The sequence below is a fragment of the Misgurnus anguillicaudatus genome, chromosome 13, assembly GCF_027580225.2.
Source record: "Misgurnus anguillicaudatus chromosome 13, ASM2758022v2, whole genome shotgun sequence".
NCBI lineage: Eukaryota > Metazoa > Chordata > Actinopteri > Cypriniformes > Cobitidae > Misgurnus > Misgurnus anguillicaudatus.
Genome location: NC_073349.2, coordinates 25,793,821 through 25,811,151, shown reverse-complemented (window position 1 = coordinate 25,811,151; position 17,331 = coordinate 25,793,821). Strand labels below are relative to the sequence as shown.

Genomic DNA, 17,331 nt, shown 5'->3' with positions numbered 1-17,331 from the left:
ATTTCTTGTTCTGATAAACAAAAAGTTAGATATTTTAAAGAATGTTTGTAACCAAACCGATCAAAAGCCCCAATGACTTCCATACTATTAAAGTGAATGGGGCTTCTGATCGATTTTAATACGAACATTCCTCAAAATATCTTCTTTCGTGTTCAGAACAAATAAATTTACAAAGGTTTGGAACAACATGAAAGTAAATAATGAGAGAATTTTAATTTTTCGGGTGAACTATCCCTTTAAAAAAATTGTCTGAAGGGGTATGTTATTTTTGTGGACAAAAATATAGTATTATTTAAAAAATATATATTTTTGAAACATATATGACTTGGAATCAATATTGAAAAAAAAGAGTAGTCAATAGTAGTCAAGAATAGATGCGAACTTGTTCAATAGTGTGTAAAATTCATCTCGGGTTGAGCTGCTTGATAAAATGCCGCAAGTAATTCCCCAAATTCTAAGCAAAGAGTGACTACACCGTGGATGATAAAATATAACAGTTTTTATTTATTTTGGATAATTTTAGTAAAAACATAATTCCTTTAGTTACAATAGTTGCACATTTTAAGGGAGTTTATGTCATGTTATCACTCATAGTGGATGCTTTGAATGTTTCCGAGTTTTAATGTGTATTTGGACACACCAAAGATAGTTGTAGGATATTGTTGCCAAATATCTCAATGATGATAGTGAACATATTCCCAGCCCCTAACCAAGTGAATTAAGCGGATTAAAAGAGGAAATTACTTAGAAGGAAGTGAGTTTTGTAGCATCTCACTTCATTCGAATTAACCAGATCAATTAAAACCATTAGCACAGCCACAATCAAATTGAAAGAAATCTTTGTGTTTTAGTACAGAGAAGGAAGTATTGCTATTCTAATACGAAAAATAAATGTGTGACCCTAATGATGAGATTAAGAGCATCAAAAAGTTTGATTTAAATCTTTGACATGATCTTGCTAGTCAATCTTAAAGATATCAAGGTAATTTTCACAGAAAGTTATTTGCATTATATAGGATGATTTTATGTAGAAAACAGTAAATCAAAACGATGACTTTAGCTGGGTGTCCACAGGCAGGGTCACATATGGATAAACTGTGGTTCCAAAATGCGATAAACGCTTTTTTAATAGTTACCGCCAAAATCAGTATTGTGTTATTCTGTCATCTTTTGTCCCTTTTTCCCAAAACCGCCAAAATCAGTATTGTGTTATTCTGTCATCTTTTGTCCCTTTTTCCCAAAAACGCCAAAATCAGTTTTGTATTATTCTGTCATCTTTTGTCCCTTTTTCCCAAAACGCAATAAACGCCAGTCCTCTTTCTCTGCAGAATGCAATAAATCCGCTCAACCAATCACAGCACACCGTTTCACGCATTGTAAACAATAATGGCGGCACCTTGAATACACACAGAATCCTAGTTTTCCTCATCTACTTTGTACTTAGTGATCAACAAACAAACAAAAACAAAATAATGCTTTTGTCATTGATAAACCTGTGGTGGTTTTTCTAAGACGGGGAAGAAACGTAAGCCATCAAAATCAAATAATTTACGCGAAAGGCACTCGGGAAAAATGCCGGCTGTTGTTTGTTCTACCTACAGTATCAAGCTTCTGTCATGCTAACACATTGACCCCATGGGATCTTGTGAAAAACGTTACATTATTTTACTCAAAGTCAACGAAATCGAGCAGGACCAAAACATTTTACAGCTGATCGCTGTCAAAAAAGTTCAGCGACGTCCCAAGTATAACAGCAGCAATGACAGTGTTTTTAAGTGTTTTGATCAATGCCATTAATGTTTATTTTTTATCAGTTTATACCACTAATCAACTAAATGAATATAACATGACAAAGATGAATGCACATTTATATATTGATTCAGCAGATTTATAGCATTTAGAAAAAAAATATTCGTTTTTATAATAAATCTTTGAAAATCAAATGATGGATCTGAATTTTTTTTATTATTATAACCTCAAGATGTTATGTGAAAGTTTGTAACAGAAAACAGTGGTTTTCATCTTGTCACATTCTTGGTATAGAAAACACGTTTTTACCCAAATTAGTCAAAATGGATTTATTGTGTTTTGGAACCAAACTCTTCAAATATAACTGAAAAGTATTTTTCAGTTTCAATTGAACAGGTTTTTGAGGATACACTGTATGTTTGTGTGAGGTGAGAAAAGACTTCAGATTCAACTAAATTCAGCATTTCAGCTGGTTTATTTTGGATAATTTCCTCTCCTCCATTTAACAGAGGGTACGGTCAATCTGTTTACAACCACTTAAACATTCAAATGACATTATAACAACCTATTTTACAATTAAGAAAAGATTGCTAGTGTTTGCGTGATCTTATAACGGAAATACTATGGATGTTTGCTTGCATTTGTGAGACAATATTGTCCCGATATGAATGAAGTGAAAGATGTCACGTGTGTTATGAGTGCTGCTCCAGGAAAGCTTTGCAGCATCTCACACACTGTTCATACACAGTCTCGAAGTCTTTATCACTTCCCTGCAAAAAAAAACAACAAAAAAAAAACAGTAAAAATTAGGGATTAACCGATACAAAATGTATGTGCCGATACCAATAATCAATTACTTGGAATGACCTCTACCGATAGATACTGACAATAGATACCGATTGTTTAAAAAATCTGCTGATGTCTGACCATTGCTTTTATCTGCCGATACCGATTATAGGCCGATATATCGGTGCATACCTAGTAAAAACATAACTGAAAGGATATTTTTAACTTACAGATGCATTTTAACTTACTACACAGGACTGCATAATAAAGGTCATGAACTAATTCTTTCTTTTTATTCTTCACAACATTCCAGCATCTATGGCTATATTCATGGCGAGAACCATTTAATCCATATACACAGATTGGGGGAGGGACAATTTGGTTTCTCCAATTCACCTAACTTGCATGTTTTTGGCCTGTGGGAGGAAACTGAAGTACCCGGAGACCCACCCTGACACAGAAACTCCACACAGAAAGGCCACCTGACCTGACCTAGCCACTGTGTTGCCCCATGAACCCATTCAACCCTAATGTAACCTCTTTCCCAAGGTTACCAACATTCCAAAACTTTTACTTTTTGTTAAACTGTTCTGCTACAGATCATCCAATAGGAGACCACCAGCATCACAAAAAATATGCAATAGCACAGCATTTCCTGAGCAACCGGGATCCTCTGGGATAAAACAGGAAATCTCAGCCGTGGCATAATGTCCACCGCAAGTGCATGGTTGCGATGGGTTGTGAAGATCTGAAACGCAAGCCACTTTCATGGAGATGAGGAGGTTAGTATTTCCCTATTCGACTATAGCCAGCTGGCTACCCGCAGTTGTATTAGCCAATGATGGGAAGAAACACCAAAATGAAGGGAGATGTCTAATGTCCGAAGCACGTAAAGGATTTTTATCTTCTACAACTTCAGCTTGATTGTGCCCACATGTGTAAACCGGCAAAAATGTATTAAATGTGTCCTGAGAGCTGATAATGTGAAGGATGACCCAAGGGTTCAAGGACGAGCGAACATGTCTGGTAGAGTAATTGTCAGAAGAGATGGCCCATCAGGTTATTTCTGATTTTAATTTAGCAGTAATTAAAAAAAACACATTCACTCTCCAGAGTCCTCTACCAAATATCATTTTTGTGGTTTCATACATGGAGATATAACACAATTTTGTTTGTGATATTTTGTTATAAATTTACTCATCCTCATGTTGTTACAAACCCGTGTGACTTTTGTCCACAGTGAAACACTAAAGGCAAAATGTTTGGGACTGACGGCTTTAGTCTCTATTTACTTTCATCTTTTTCAATACAATGAAAGTGAATGAGGACTGAGGTTGTGAGCCTTTTACATTTGGTCTATCTTTATCACAGACAAAAGCAAAACAAAACAAGTTTGGAACAACATGAGGGTAAATAAATGACGCATTATTTTATTTTAAGTTAACTCCCTTTGCGATTTCAAAGTATTCACAACGTAGTATTTACAATTCATTCAACGAAGGGCGGACGCACCTATCACAACCACAACACACACAGGCTGAAAAGCCTTTTTTAACCCACAAGACATTAATATTAATAACTGTCAACAACTTTGGAAAATTCAGAGAGAGACAAGGACAAGATATTTAAAAACACAATAAGCCGTTTACAGCATTCCCAACCAAAAATCCACTTCTCCAAAAAATCCATTACCTTTATTATCAAACATGTTTGATATATGATTTAGGCTCCAACGCGATCGGTAGCACAAAAAACCCCGCAATGAAACCCATTTTTTGACCCAAAAAAAAAATGGCTCTGGTAAAACACTAATTGGGCCACGCCTCCTTTCGATCTGCGATGATGTGGCTTTAAATATTCACGTGTGTCCAGCCTAATCTACACACCAAAGAAATTCAAGCGTAAACTACAACAAACAACTACGAAACAAAAAATGAACTTCAAAATGAATGACATTTGAAATTGTAAATTTGCAGTGTTTGTGTACACTTCCATAGTACGGGTCTTGAATTATCAGCTGTTTTTCAGGGTCGTAGCAGCCGAGCAGTTCAATCTTGGCTTTACATTTATTCACGCTGCTAGCCTTCTTATTCAGATCTCTTAAAAAAAACACACACACACACACACATACAAGATGCTGTTCAGTGGGTGGAATGTGAAAAGTGAATGTGAAGTAACTAAATGCAGTATAATTTAACACTAATCGGCTAAAGCATACCCCAAGATTATAACACATATGTGATCAAGTCTGTGTTTATTTATTTATACTGATTTGTACATAAAATGTCAGGTCAAAGATTAAAATCAAGGTTTTCAAACTTTGAATCTCAAAAATTGATTATGAGTCTTTAATCTGGCTCATATATAGGTCACCCCTACATGAATCTATGACCTTTTGAATAACCACCACACTATCTTTAACCATTACACCATTAAACAGACACTGATCAGAAAAAAGTATACATTAATATAGATTTATCCAAGATTGATCAAATGATGAGTGAATGAGCCAGTTGATATTGTGATTGTGAAATGGTTAACAGAGACCCAGTATAACAGAGCAAAAAATGAGGAATCTAAAGAACTCAGTAATCGTCTTAACAAGCACTGGATCTAGCAGGATCATGTGCTTTAGACAATCACCATGTACTCTCCATACATGCTCTTTTTACCAATGAAAAGCTGAGTAAACCAAAGCAAGTTTATACATGTGAGTGGATGGCATATGAAGAAAAAATGCAAACAGATTTTAATGGGTAGACATTCATTTGGTTGATTATATAATTGCAGGTACATTTGGGGCCCTATTTTAACGATCTAAGCGCATTGTCTAAAGCGTAAAGCGCAACGTCTAAATGGGCGTGTCCGAATCCACTTTTGCTAATTTAACGACGGGAAAAATGGTTTGTGCGCCGAGCGCATGGTCGGAAAGGGTTGCTCCTATTGTAATGGGAGTATTTTGGGCGTAACGTGCAGTAAACCAATGAGAGTCTCAGCTTTCATCCCCTTTAAAAGCAAGTTGCGCTGGCGCTATGTCTAATCCCTATTTAGATGACAGACTTTATAAACTGAAAAACTAAGCGGAGGAAGAAGATCCCCAGTTTAAGACTAATGTTAAATAATTGTGTTGTTTTTCACTTGTATTGAAATTGTTATTTTTTTATTAAAACCTTTAAAACCCGTTTTCTTTTAGTCATGGAAGTAAAAAAGCAGGCTTGTAATTGCTTTAAATGTATGGCTATCTGATATCATCAAAAAATTATTTACAAGTATGTAAGATAAGGTTTGTTCTCTAAAAATACTTTATTTGTAACAAACAGGAGATAAAGGATTTACAAACGGCTCTCCGCACGTTTCAGCACTTTGGACAGCGGTTTTTTTAGCAAAGAGTTTTTTTTAAGCATTACTTAAAATGTTTCTCATCTCACCTTATCCGCAGTTACAGAGTCATCATATACAATAAATTCTTGAGGTAGCATTAAAAAAAAAAACATTTAAAAACAGATGCATTTGTTTAAAGCAAAGCATTTATTTACTTACAAGGCTGCAGGTGAAGCAGCTCTTTGTGCCTTTTAACGTCTCATAATCGGTCCTCATTTATGTCCAAGAGACTCAATAATAATCTTTTACATTCAATCCTTTAATCTTTCATATTTAAAAGCATTTTTGTGCTGCTGCGCATTCATGTACTTTGTTATAAGCAAACCCGCGTTGTCCTCCCGTTTATAGGCGCATATTACTAATGCGCTCTTTAAATAACATAAAACACATTGCGCCATTGACTTTAGACTTTAGACCAGGTTTTTGTTGGTCAATGGCGTAGTCTATTTTAGTTGCCTCAAAATAGCAACGCGCCAACAATGCGCCTGAACACGCCTCGTTTTCAGACCAGAACGCCCATGGGCGCAAATGGGGGCGCAAATGCATTTGCTATTTAAACAACGCGGCGCTAAACGTGAAAATTAGGGTGGAAACTAGCGAAAGACACTTGCGTCGCGCATTGCGCTGCATTGCGCCGGGTGTAAGATAGAGCCCTTGGTGTCCAAAGTCATTCTGCTTTCCTCAAATGATTTTAATAATTTGGTACTCATTGCCATAGATCACAATATATATATGTATAAAAAATTGCATCATTCGCATCGCCCCGCATGACTTTGCGTCTATTCGAATTTTTGCATTGACTTTGTATCTAATCTACTCGTGCAAATCGTCGAATTCATGCTTGGTGCATACGCCCCATAATGCTGTGTACATACCAAATGCGAAGCATTGCGTTCCTCGCTCTAGATTAGTCGCAGGATTTAACTTCATGTCATGAGAATTTTTCACAAGTTGAATATTTTCAGCTTGTGCGAATATGCGTTTGAGACGAATAACAAGTGATTACGTGGCAATCAGGCACAATTGCCGTCATTCGCATCGCCCCGCGTGGGTTCGCGTCTACTCTCATCTTTGCATTTTACTTTGTATCTAATCTACTCATGCAAATCGTTGAATTCGCGCTTGGTGCATACGCCCCATAATGCTGCATACACACCAAACGTGAAGCATCGTGTTCATCAATCTACATTACTTGTAGGATTTAACTTCGTGTCATGCAAATTTTTCGCTTAAAGGAATAGTCTACTTATTTTCAATATTAAAATATGTTATTACCTTAACTAAGAATTGTTGATACACCATTGAATAAATGGGGCTAAGCTAAATGCTACCGAAGCGTCGCAGCGCGCTCCAGTGCTTATTAGACACATCTGTGTGCGTGCACGTAAGCACTGGAGCGCGCTGCGACGCTTCGGTAGCATTTAGCTTAGCCCCATTCATTCAATGGTACCATTTAGAGATAAAGTTAGAAGTGACCAAACACATCAACGTTTTTCCTATTTAAGACGAGTAGTTATACGAGCAAGTTTGGTGGTACAAAATAAAACGTAGCACTTTTCTAAGCGGATTTAAAAGAGGAACTATATTTTATGGCGTAATAGCACTTTTGGGAGTACTTCGACTCGCCTGAAAAGTCCGCTCCCCTTCTCCCTCTCATAATGGGAGAGGGAGGGTGTTACTGCGCCGAGTCGAAGTACTCCCAAATGTGCTATTACGCCATAAAATGTAGCTCCTCTTTTAAATCCGCTTTGTACCACCAAACTTGCTCGTATAACTACTCGTCTTAAATAGGAAAAACGTTGATGTGTTTGGTCACTTCTAACTTTATCTCTAAATGGTACCATTGAATGAATGGGGCCAAGCCAAATGCCATCGAAGCGTCGCAGCGCGCACAGATGATAGAGGGATGTATCAACAACTCTTAGTCAAGGTAATTACACACTTTAATACTGAAAATGAGTAGACTATTCCTTTAGGTTGAATATTTTCAACTTGCGCGCAGACATATATTAGGTTGTTTTCACATATGTTGGTGCGCACCGTGGTGCGGTCCGAATACATTGTATCATTTTTCAGTTAGTGCGGTCCGTGTTCACATATATTTTTTTTTTGCTGTACTCGAAATGCCGCACCGTACACCATGTGACAACGGTCAGTGCTGTCATTGGTCTCTGACAGCTCTTACCGTCTCATGACCACCCCCACGTTTCCACGACAACCAGCCTGACAGGGAGAGCGCAGCTATCAAGATGTGGAGATACACGATGCACGTCTTTGCGAAGTTTCTTTGCTTTAACGCGAAATTGCGTAGCTGTTCTATTAAAGCCTTTCTCACGGAGCCGTTTGCTAAAAAGCCCGTAATGTCACTATTTGTGTGTGGAGGACAGCTATGCATTTATAAAATCATCAGCTCAAACGTAAAGGAGACAGCGAATCTCTATGCAACGGACCAGGATTGGCTTGTTTGTTGTTAACCCACAATATAACACCCGGCTCATGTCACAACGGAAGCCCAGTGGCTCAAACATGTGGAGAACTTCCTGTATTTGGTTCGGCCCGAGGTCCAGCAGTGTTCACACCACAGGTGGGTCGCCCCAGAGTTCGGCAACAGCCGCTCCGAGACCACCTGTTTAGAGCGGTCTCGGAGCGGCCGTTTAGTGCGCACCCGAGTGCGGCTGTTGTGTTCACACTGACCCAAATGCACCGTACTCGGAGCGACACGTCATTTGGGCCGACCTAAACAGTGTATGTGTGAAAACACCCTTAGACGAATAGAGCGTTTTCGCCACAATCGTGCCGCCCAACTAGCGTTATTCGCACTGCCCCCATAAGTTCGCATCTATTCACGTCACCCTGCACCAGTTTGCGTCAATTTGCGTCTTTGCATTGACTTTGTATGTTATCTACTCGTGCAAATAGTTAAATTCATGTTTGGTGCATACACCTGCATACAAACCAAACATGAAGCGTAGCGCTCCTCGCTCTAGATTACTTGACGAAATTTAACTTTGTGTCATGCAAATTTTTCACTTGCGCAGAGACACTTTTTAGGCGAATAGAGCGAGTATGCAGCATTATTTTCAGCGCAAATGTGCCGCCCAATTCGCGTCATTCGCACTGCCCCACATGAGTTCGCATTTATTCACATCGCCCTGCACACATTTGCATCTATTTGCATCTTTGCAATGACTTTGTATGTAATCTACTCGTGAAGCATCGCGTTCCTCGTGCTAGATTACTCACGGGCTTTAACTTGATGTCATGCGAATTTTGCGCAAGTTGAATATTTTTTAACTTGCGCGAAGACGCGTTTAAGACGAATAGCGTGTGTTTACGTGGGAACCGGGCGCCCAATTGGCATCATTCGCATCGCCCTGCGCGAGTTTGCGTCTACTCTCGTCTTTGCATTTTACTTTGAATCTAATCTACTCATGAAAAAAATTGACTTTGAGCTTGGTGCATACACGCCATAATGCTCCATACACACCAAACGTGAAGCACCGACTTCCTCTGTCTAGATTACTTGACGGAATTTAACTTCGTGTCATGCAACTTTTTCACTTGAGTTGAATATTTTCAACTTGCGCAAAGACACATTTAAGGAAATAGCTTGTGTTTTCGCGGCAATCGTGCAACCCAATTTGCGCCATTCGCATTGCCCCGCACAAGTTTGCGTCAATTCGCAAGTCAGATGGGAACTTTCTTTAACCCACCTTTCCTCAAATATCTGCCATATCTGCCACATTTGTCTTTTCTCATGCAACAAACTTAAGCTTATTAAATAATAAGATGCTTTCAGGAGCACAGTCAAACCTCAAATTACTTTCGTCCATGCAGAGGATGTGATCGAACTTCATAAAGTCATCTTTGGTGATCTAAAAAGAAAAACACACAAGGAAAACAAATGTGCAATAATTATTAAAGCATGCAATTTACAGACAAAATTTCTCATTGTCCCGCTGTGACCCACCGAACACGTGCCAACGATTTTTTAAACCCACATTGAGCCTATTTTCCTCCCTAATTTCCCCCCTCTTTTTAACCGAAATAGGCGTTTCTGCTGAGTTAAAAGCACATCGCTGGTTTGGATGAACTCCAGTGACCTTGAGCAAAGACATGCTGTCTTTGTCCGTTCAAACATTCGCTTCCCTCGTGAAGTTATGAAACGCATCAAAACACATCTGTAACTGTGTGTATACGTGTTTATAAGTTGAGCAAGAACTGACTTTATTCATCTGGGACACAATAAGACAAAAAAACAACCGAACAAATACATGTGAAAATACAACAAAAACTATATAAAATAAACTGCAAAGAACAATTTGATGTATAATTGCAGTCGGTCAACAATGCATGAGCTGTTGCTGTACACATACAGTAAACAAAATGATTTCATGGCAGAAATTATTTTAATTAAATTCATTATTATCGTATTTCATGGGAGTCTGTGTTTTTTATTACCAATTTACCGTCAATGTGCTGCACATTATCTGTCACTGCGAATACTTACAAAAATAAGAAAACTATTCTTCCTAAGGTGGTTAATTGCTAGGATACTACATTTCAACATTTGATTGACAAATGAGAAGAAAGCAAGTGTGTATTCATCATGATCCCATCAGGGTAACTTGTCAAGTTGGGATGCTTCCGTAATACTCTTTTCCCATTTGTAGTCAAGATAAGATACTGCACTTAGGAAATGTTATTCTGTAATAGCTTTTGTCTTAAATGAAGTTACCAAACAGATAAGATAAGGTTTAAAGTTACAATCTTTCTGTAATACACCCTCTGTAATGGCCAAGCTAAAGTCTATGCACATGACTGGAATATTTGACTGACAGCTTGAATTTGGGAGGGAAAAGCACAAGTTAGGATTTCCACAGCGAGAAGCAAAACCATGTATATATACATTTTGGAAAGGTGGCAGCTAACCGCAAATTACACTAGTTTCAATGATGTTGCAATATGTTGTGTGCTGAATTAATGTTCCCTTAAAGAAAGGTCCTGTTGAAAATTCAAAGTCATGTACTTACAATGAAAGTATATAGGGCAAGGCATTGCACCATGAAAAATGTTAGAGGACAGTTAACCCTGTAACTTTTGCATGATCCACCCACAGAAATTAGGATGGTTACGCATAACCAGATGTTCATTAAAAGGACCACTTAGACCACTTTAGAAAATCGAACATCACATGTTTTAGTTGAAAATAGACACTTGAGACAAACACAAAGTTTATATATACAGTACTGTGCAAAAGTCTTTTTGATTTGTTGTTTTTGCAATGTTATAGTGATCTTATATAATTGTTTCTCAGTCTCTTTAATAGAATACATCCAGAAAATACAGGACATGTGTATGTAGTATTAAAAACTGTATAAAAATATAAACTGTCAAGTTTTCCACTTAAACAATAGTAGGAAACGGCAGGATCTCTTAAACCTAAATAAAATTAAATTTGAATTTCTAATTTTAAAGAAATTAGTCTTTTTACTTCACTCTGCTCAAAAACGCTTAAGATGTTTACCTAAAGACGACATTTAATCCTGAAAATTATTATTTTTATTTCTTTTTTGTTCATATTTCCTGTATTTTTGTTTGTATCTTAATAAAATCGATTGAAAAATAAATATGGATGGACATTAAAACTTTTAAAACAACAACTCTGGTGGTGGTGGTGGTGCCCTAACTGTGGGCTCACACCAGCCGCGTCTACTGCGTGTAGTTTGCCGCTTGAACATTTTCAGTTTACTCGCTTCATTCACGCATGAAAGCCGCGCGTGAAATCCTAGTCATCATAAAATTCACGCGGAAATTCGCATCATGGGAGGGGCTTCTGCAACTCCGCTCGCTTCCTGTAATCTCGGCACTTCTATAGCAAGCTCCTGATTTGTTAATGCTACGCGTTTTTCCGCTAAAGTTTACATTTTTCAACTCGCACATTTCCTGCGACAACAGGGGAACTAGATGTGGAAATTGGGCGGAATCGCGTCTGCCGCGCTAAACGCCTGATTCGCACCGCAAGACCTCCAGACGTGCTTTACATTGACTTAACATTGAAATCACTTGCACTTGGAGCCTCTACTGTGGCTGGTGTGAACGCAGCATAAGACATTTACACAGTACCGTATATATATTTTATAATTTTACTTTCTTGAATGCCTTGCCATATATACTTCCAATGGAGGGGGGTAAGACGAAATTACTGTAACCAATATCTTGCTAGAACCCCTGAAAAATCGTTAATATATTACAAGTGATAGCTAAAACACGTACGTCTATAAATTTTAAAGTCCCCCTGTGGTAAAAAATCAAGTTTTTATTTTTGTTTATGTGGTGTTTTGTAAAATGCTTAAAGACAAGCCATGTGCAAATTCATTATTCAGCACCACTGCTGAGTATATATTTTCCATAAAATTTGAGATTTCTAAAGATTGTGTCATTCACGCGGTTATAAACATGTAACCAACCACAACATCCCAGATGAATGAGTGGATCAGGTAGCCCAAGCCATAGACATTATGTATGGATGCATCAGAAACTACCGAATGTAGCATCTACTTACATATATATCTATGGTCCGTGGTGGTGCGAAATAGCCCAGGCGGAGATTCATTCGCATATGCATAGATCCGCATATACTAATTGAAACAAGGGTGTAGTTACATTAAAGCTGCTTTAAAGCATGAAGAAACAACTGTCACGGGTAAATCTTTTACATAAACTATTATGATGCTCAAAGATGAGCTTTAAAGGGATAGTTCGCTAAAACATGAAAACTCTCTCACCATCTACTCACTCCCATATTTCTACAAACCTGTATAAATTTCTTTGTTCTGATGAACACAAATGAAGATATTTTGAGAAATATAAGCAAACCGATCATGAGCCCCATTCACTTCCATAGTAGGAAAAATAATACTATTGAAGTGAATGGGGCTCAGCACAGTGTGGTTCTAAACATTCCTTAAAATATCTACCTTTGTGTTCATGAGAACAAAGAAATTTATACAGGTTTTTAACAACATGAGAGTAAGAAAATGATGACAGAATTTTCATTTTTGGGTGAACTATCCCTTTAAGTGATAAATTATCGACTACAGGGGGACTTTAAACAGTGTTATTTGTAAGGCAACTCAAAAGATCAATCTCTTCAGGGAATTTAAGCAGGAAGTGCATGAGAAAGATAATGAAGTGCTGAGGGAAGATAAGAGGTAAAAGACCGAGAGCACGGATGGCTGTCGAAAGCAATTTATTTTTAAGAAGTTTCAAAAAATGTAATGAAAGAAAGATGATGTTACATATCTATGTTCAGAGTGCAACAAAGATGAAGTGCTTTTGGCTGTAAACGAATTTTAAAATGCCAAACCTGGCTTTATTTGTTTCTTTTCATGAGAAAGAGTGGAAATCTTTCTGAAATGCTTGCTGTCAGGTAGATATGATTAAACATGTTTTTGCACTGTAGGCTGTACTGTGTAGATTTATATAGTAATGAATTTATTTACTCATCCCACTCCTTCTATTACCCAAACACACATCTGCAGTACCTGTCGTGCCCTGTGATCTGTCTCTATGCCATGCTTCCTTAGGCAGGCCAGACCACGGTGGTCAGGAAGGCTGCCAATATTCCAATCGGAGGTGGCACCAGAGTCTATAATCCACTGTAAACACACACACAAAAAAACAGCATTCTAGGGTTGGATGCTAAAACTAATCAGGACCCCACCTGCCGCGCCACATGCCTCATAGACACGCCATGTCTCTTCATGCAGGCCAGGCCACGGTCATCAGGTGGATTTCCGATTTCATAGGTGGACGTGGCCGCGCTGTCTATTCTCCACTGAGGACACACACATATACACAGAATTGATGATCACTGCAGGCCGTGTTTGTGACTGATGCACACAAACTGAAGAGCAGAATGGAATTGGGTTAGTTAGTAGTAAAGTCTGATCAGGCTCTTTGCAAGGGATGCAAGATATCGGAAATATTGCATATCATACATATCATAATGGTTTGCAATAACTAAATGAATTTAATACTTCAAAAAGTAAAAAAATAAATAAAGCTTTAGCAATGCACAGAGACTAGCGAGACACAGCAATGGTTTCTTTTGCAAAAATATAGTGAAACGTATGTTGGTTATAAAATTTTTAGTTGTTAAACATATTTTAATACAATTTGTATAGTTTTTATAAATATAAAGAATTGTCATATCGTGCATTTTCCTTCAATATCGTACATCCCTACTCTTTACTCTACTTGAGGTCAAATGTTGATGTCATTCTGTCTTCAGTCGAGAAGAAATTTTGTTTTTTGAGGAAAACATTCCAGGATTTTTCTCATTTTAATGGACTTTAATGGACCCCAACACGTAACAGTCTTAATGCAGAACAGAGTTTCAAAGGACTCCCAACAATCCCAAACGAGGCACAAGGGTCCCATCCAGCGAAACGACCGTCATTTCCGACAAGAAAAACAAAAAATATGCACCCCCAAACCACAAATTCTCATATATCGGTCCTGTGACGCGCCAGCGCGACCTCACGCAATTGCGTAATGTCATGGAAAGGTCACGTGTTACATATATGAAATGCACATTTGCGGACCATTGTAAACAATAAACTGACACAAAGACATTAATTAGTATCATTCAACATACAACAACATCAAAACGGTCCTCTTTCTCCACACTTGTAAACACTTGGGCGTAGTTTTGCATTCGTGATCCGTGACCTCTTAAGGTGATGACGTATTGCGTAAGGTCACGCTGGCGGGCGTCACAGGAACGGAGATAGACGAGAAGTTGTGGTTCAAAAGAGCATATCCATTTTTCCTGTCAAAAATGACAATCGCCTCGCCAGACAAGACCCTTATCCCTCGTTTGGAATCGTTTAGAGTCCTTTGAAACTCTGTTGAAAGTGCAATTTTAAACTGCATTAAAACTGTAAAGTGTTGGGGTCCATTAAAGTCCATTAAAATGAGAAAAATCCTGGAATGTTTTCCTCAAAAAACATAATTTCTTCCCGACTGAACAAAGAAAGACATCAACATTTTAGATGACATGGTGATAAGTAAATTATCTGGATTTTTTTAAGGAAATTGACTAATCCTTCAACTTATTTGTTTACTGTATAGTACTGTCATGGCAGAGTTTTAAACAGAAGTTTGCAAGTCGACTAAACTTTAAAACTGGTTATAGCTCACTACCTAAATAATGAAGACACATACCATTTAACAAAACAAACATTTGATGAAAACTCTACTGCCCTCTTGAGGCTAGTACAGCCACAGTAACACCATAATGAACGTTGTGTATAAGTTCTTGAATCATGTTTGCACAGTTGCAAAGAGTATGTTTCTGGCTTAAACTTTAAAGGCGGGGTGCACAATTTTTGAAAAACAATTTGGAAAAGGGAGTCGGGCCGAGTACCAAAACACACTTGTAGCCAAACAGCATTAAGGTTCTTGTCTACTAACCGACATCGTTGCCTGGGTTGCAAATGTGTGGGGCGGGTCTATCAAAAGAAGGTCCAGATTCTATTGGGGTAGGGGCGTGTTTGTTTAGGTGATTTCAAATGTCAACACTGGCTTTCAGAGATCATGCACCCCGCCTTTAAGGCTGGAATACAGTTATACACATTATGATATCTCAGTACAGCAGCTGTCATAGATGATTTCAATAATGCTGATGCTAAAAGAGAGAAAATTAAATCACTGCAAGTCCACTGGATCCCAGCAATTGCATTTTTCAGCCTTTTCCTTCATGGTTGAAATTAAAACAAACAACAAAACAACAACATTGTTTTTAAACTTTCACTGTACTCAACAACACAAAAACACTTGACCAAAGACCCATCACAGCATGTAAACTCTATAATGTATAGAAATCAAATGAAATGCAATGTTGTTTACAAATTTTTTTACATTTATGCAACTTTAAAAACTAAATAAAATCTTCCATAAAAGCAATATCTATTCAAATAATTAAGAAAAATACTGATATATTTATGCATTTGGCAGATGCTTGTATCCAAAGCGACTTACAGTGCATTACAAGGTATACACAGTATAGGTTTAATGATACTCTCATTAAAATGGCAGATGAGGTGCTAGACTAACACTACATTTCAACACCCCTTATGAAAATTAACTATAGATGCTATAGTTAAACCATGGTTACTACTACTACAAAAAAAAAACATAAATCTTGGTAAAAGTAGTAAAATCATGGTTTTGCCAATGGCAATCAATACACCAAAAAACATGGGTTAATTTTCATAAGGGACTGTTGAATATTGGTCTTTTAAAGCTGTCATTGCATATTTGTACTGCAGCACGAAGAAGATTACATACCTTGTCTGACACTCCACTGTCTGTAACCAATTTCTGGAAAACAGCCTCAGCTATAGGGGATCTGCATATATTGCCTAGGTTATTGTAAAAATAAGAGTAGAACATTGCGTTAAGTCCTACTTTTATGTGAGACTTGTCTTGAATCAAATGCTAATTCTTTGTGACATCATCTGAACTATCTAAACCATGTGAAACGAAACCTAAAAAAAAATCAAAGTTCACTTAATAAGGAAATGAGTTTCGTGCACTTGGCATTATGACTGTAAACAGGTGATCAAAGATAACCAAATGAGTGATCAACACAGAAAAACGTAAATCTTTAACAGTCTGCTTCTTTTAAAATCCACATGAGATCTAAGTTACAATGTTTCGAGTTCATGTCAACTTTCATTCAATAAATCAGGCCTGTAAAACAGTGATTGGTTGGACGTTTTGGTTGTTGTTTCGTCCAGCTGTAACGTTGCATCATATGCTACCAGTTTAAATATTATTTTAACTTTATTAAATGCAAATCCAAATGGTTTATAAACTCTCTTACCCAAGCACACGAACAACACCGACTTGCCACCGGGAGCCGCCATATTGATCTGTCAATGCATCCGCATTAGAGCTTCGGACTGCCCACATCTCCGCCTGATCTAAATTCATCCTGATTAAAATTTAAAAGCAAATGTTTAAATAATGTTTAGTTTTAAGAGTGTCTATTAAAATGTATAGCTTCGTTGTGTAAATCTTTTGTTAGGTTTGTTTTGCTGGCGAGCCATCGTAATATATATTGTTAAAAAATATATCTTAATTACTGAATGTGTGCTCAGTTTCATACTCATATATCCCAGATAAATTTGTAAAAATAACACACTATGTAAACGTATGATGGTTAAATGTGATGTTTTAGAGTAAAGTTTTACATTTATTTATTTATCTTGGTAGACTTTAAAACAAGGCAAATTTAGGTTACAGTGTTCTCAGCAATAAAATACAGTACCATTATTTACCATGACCTCTTCTAATATGCTGCCATCTTCTGGTTTCACGGAAATACTGCATGTCCCTACAGTT

The 17,331-nt window shown here is 37.5% G+C and overlaps 1 protein-coding gene across 2 annotated transcripts; it reads right to left on the bottom strand.

Annotated features, from left to right (window-relative positions):
* Positions 1-2,195: 2,195 nt before the first annotated feature.
* acp1 (acid phosphatase 1) lies at positions 2,196-16,954 on the bottom strand. 2 transcript variants are annotated; one of them, XM_073875472.1, is made up of 6 exons: positions 16,811-16,954; positions 16,273-16,346; positions 13,643-13,756; positions 9,730-9,791; positions 4,529-4,634; positions 2,196-2,519 (listed from the first exon to the last, which is right to left on the bottom strand). In XM_073875472.1, exons 1-6 carry the CDS (start codon positions 16,851-16,853, stop codon positions 2,442-2,444), a joined length of 477 nt encoding a protein of 158 aa, XP_073731573.1. In that variant the 5' UTR covers positions 16,854-16,954; the 3' UTR covers positions 2,196-2,441. The 2 variants fall into 2 exon arrangements, with proteins under 2 accessions (XP_073731573.1, XP_073731572.1); XM_073875471.1 differs by lacking the exon at positions 13,643-13,756 and adding an exon at positions 13,464-13,577 and having other exon boundaries at positions 16,811-16,950.
* Between the last annotated feature and the right edge of the window lie 377 nt (positions 16,955-17,331).

Bases quoted from the DNA above. Each gene is read 5' to 3' on its own strand.
- acp1 (XM_073875472.1), bottom strand. From the start codon at position 16,853: ATGGCGGCTCCCGGTGGCAAGTCGGTGTTGTTCGTGTGCTTGG. The intron at 13,757-16,272 runs GTATGTAATCTT...GTGTGTCCTCAG, and splicing joins ACAGTGGAGTGTCAGACAAG to TGGAGAATAGACAGCGCGGC. The intron at 4,635-9,729 runs GTTTGACTGTGC...GTTTTTTTTAAG, and splicing joins ATGGACGAAAGTAATTTGAG to AGATCTGAATAAGAAGGCTA.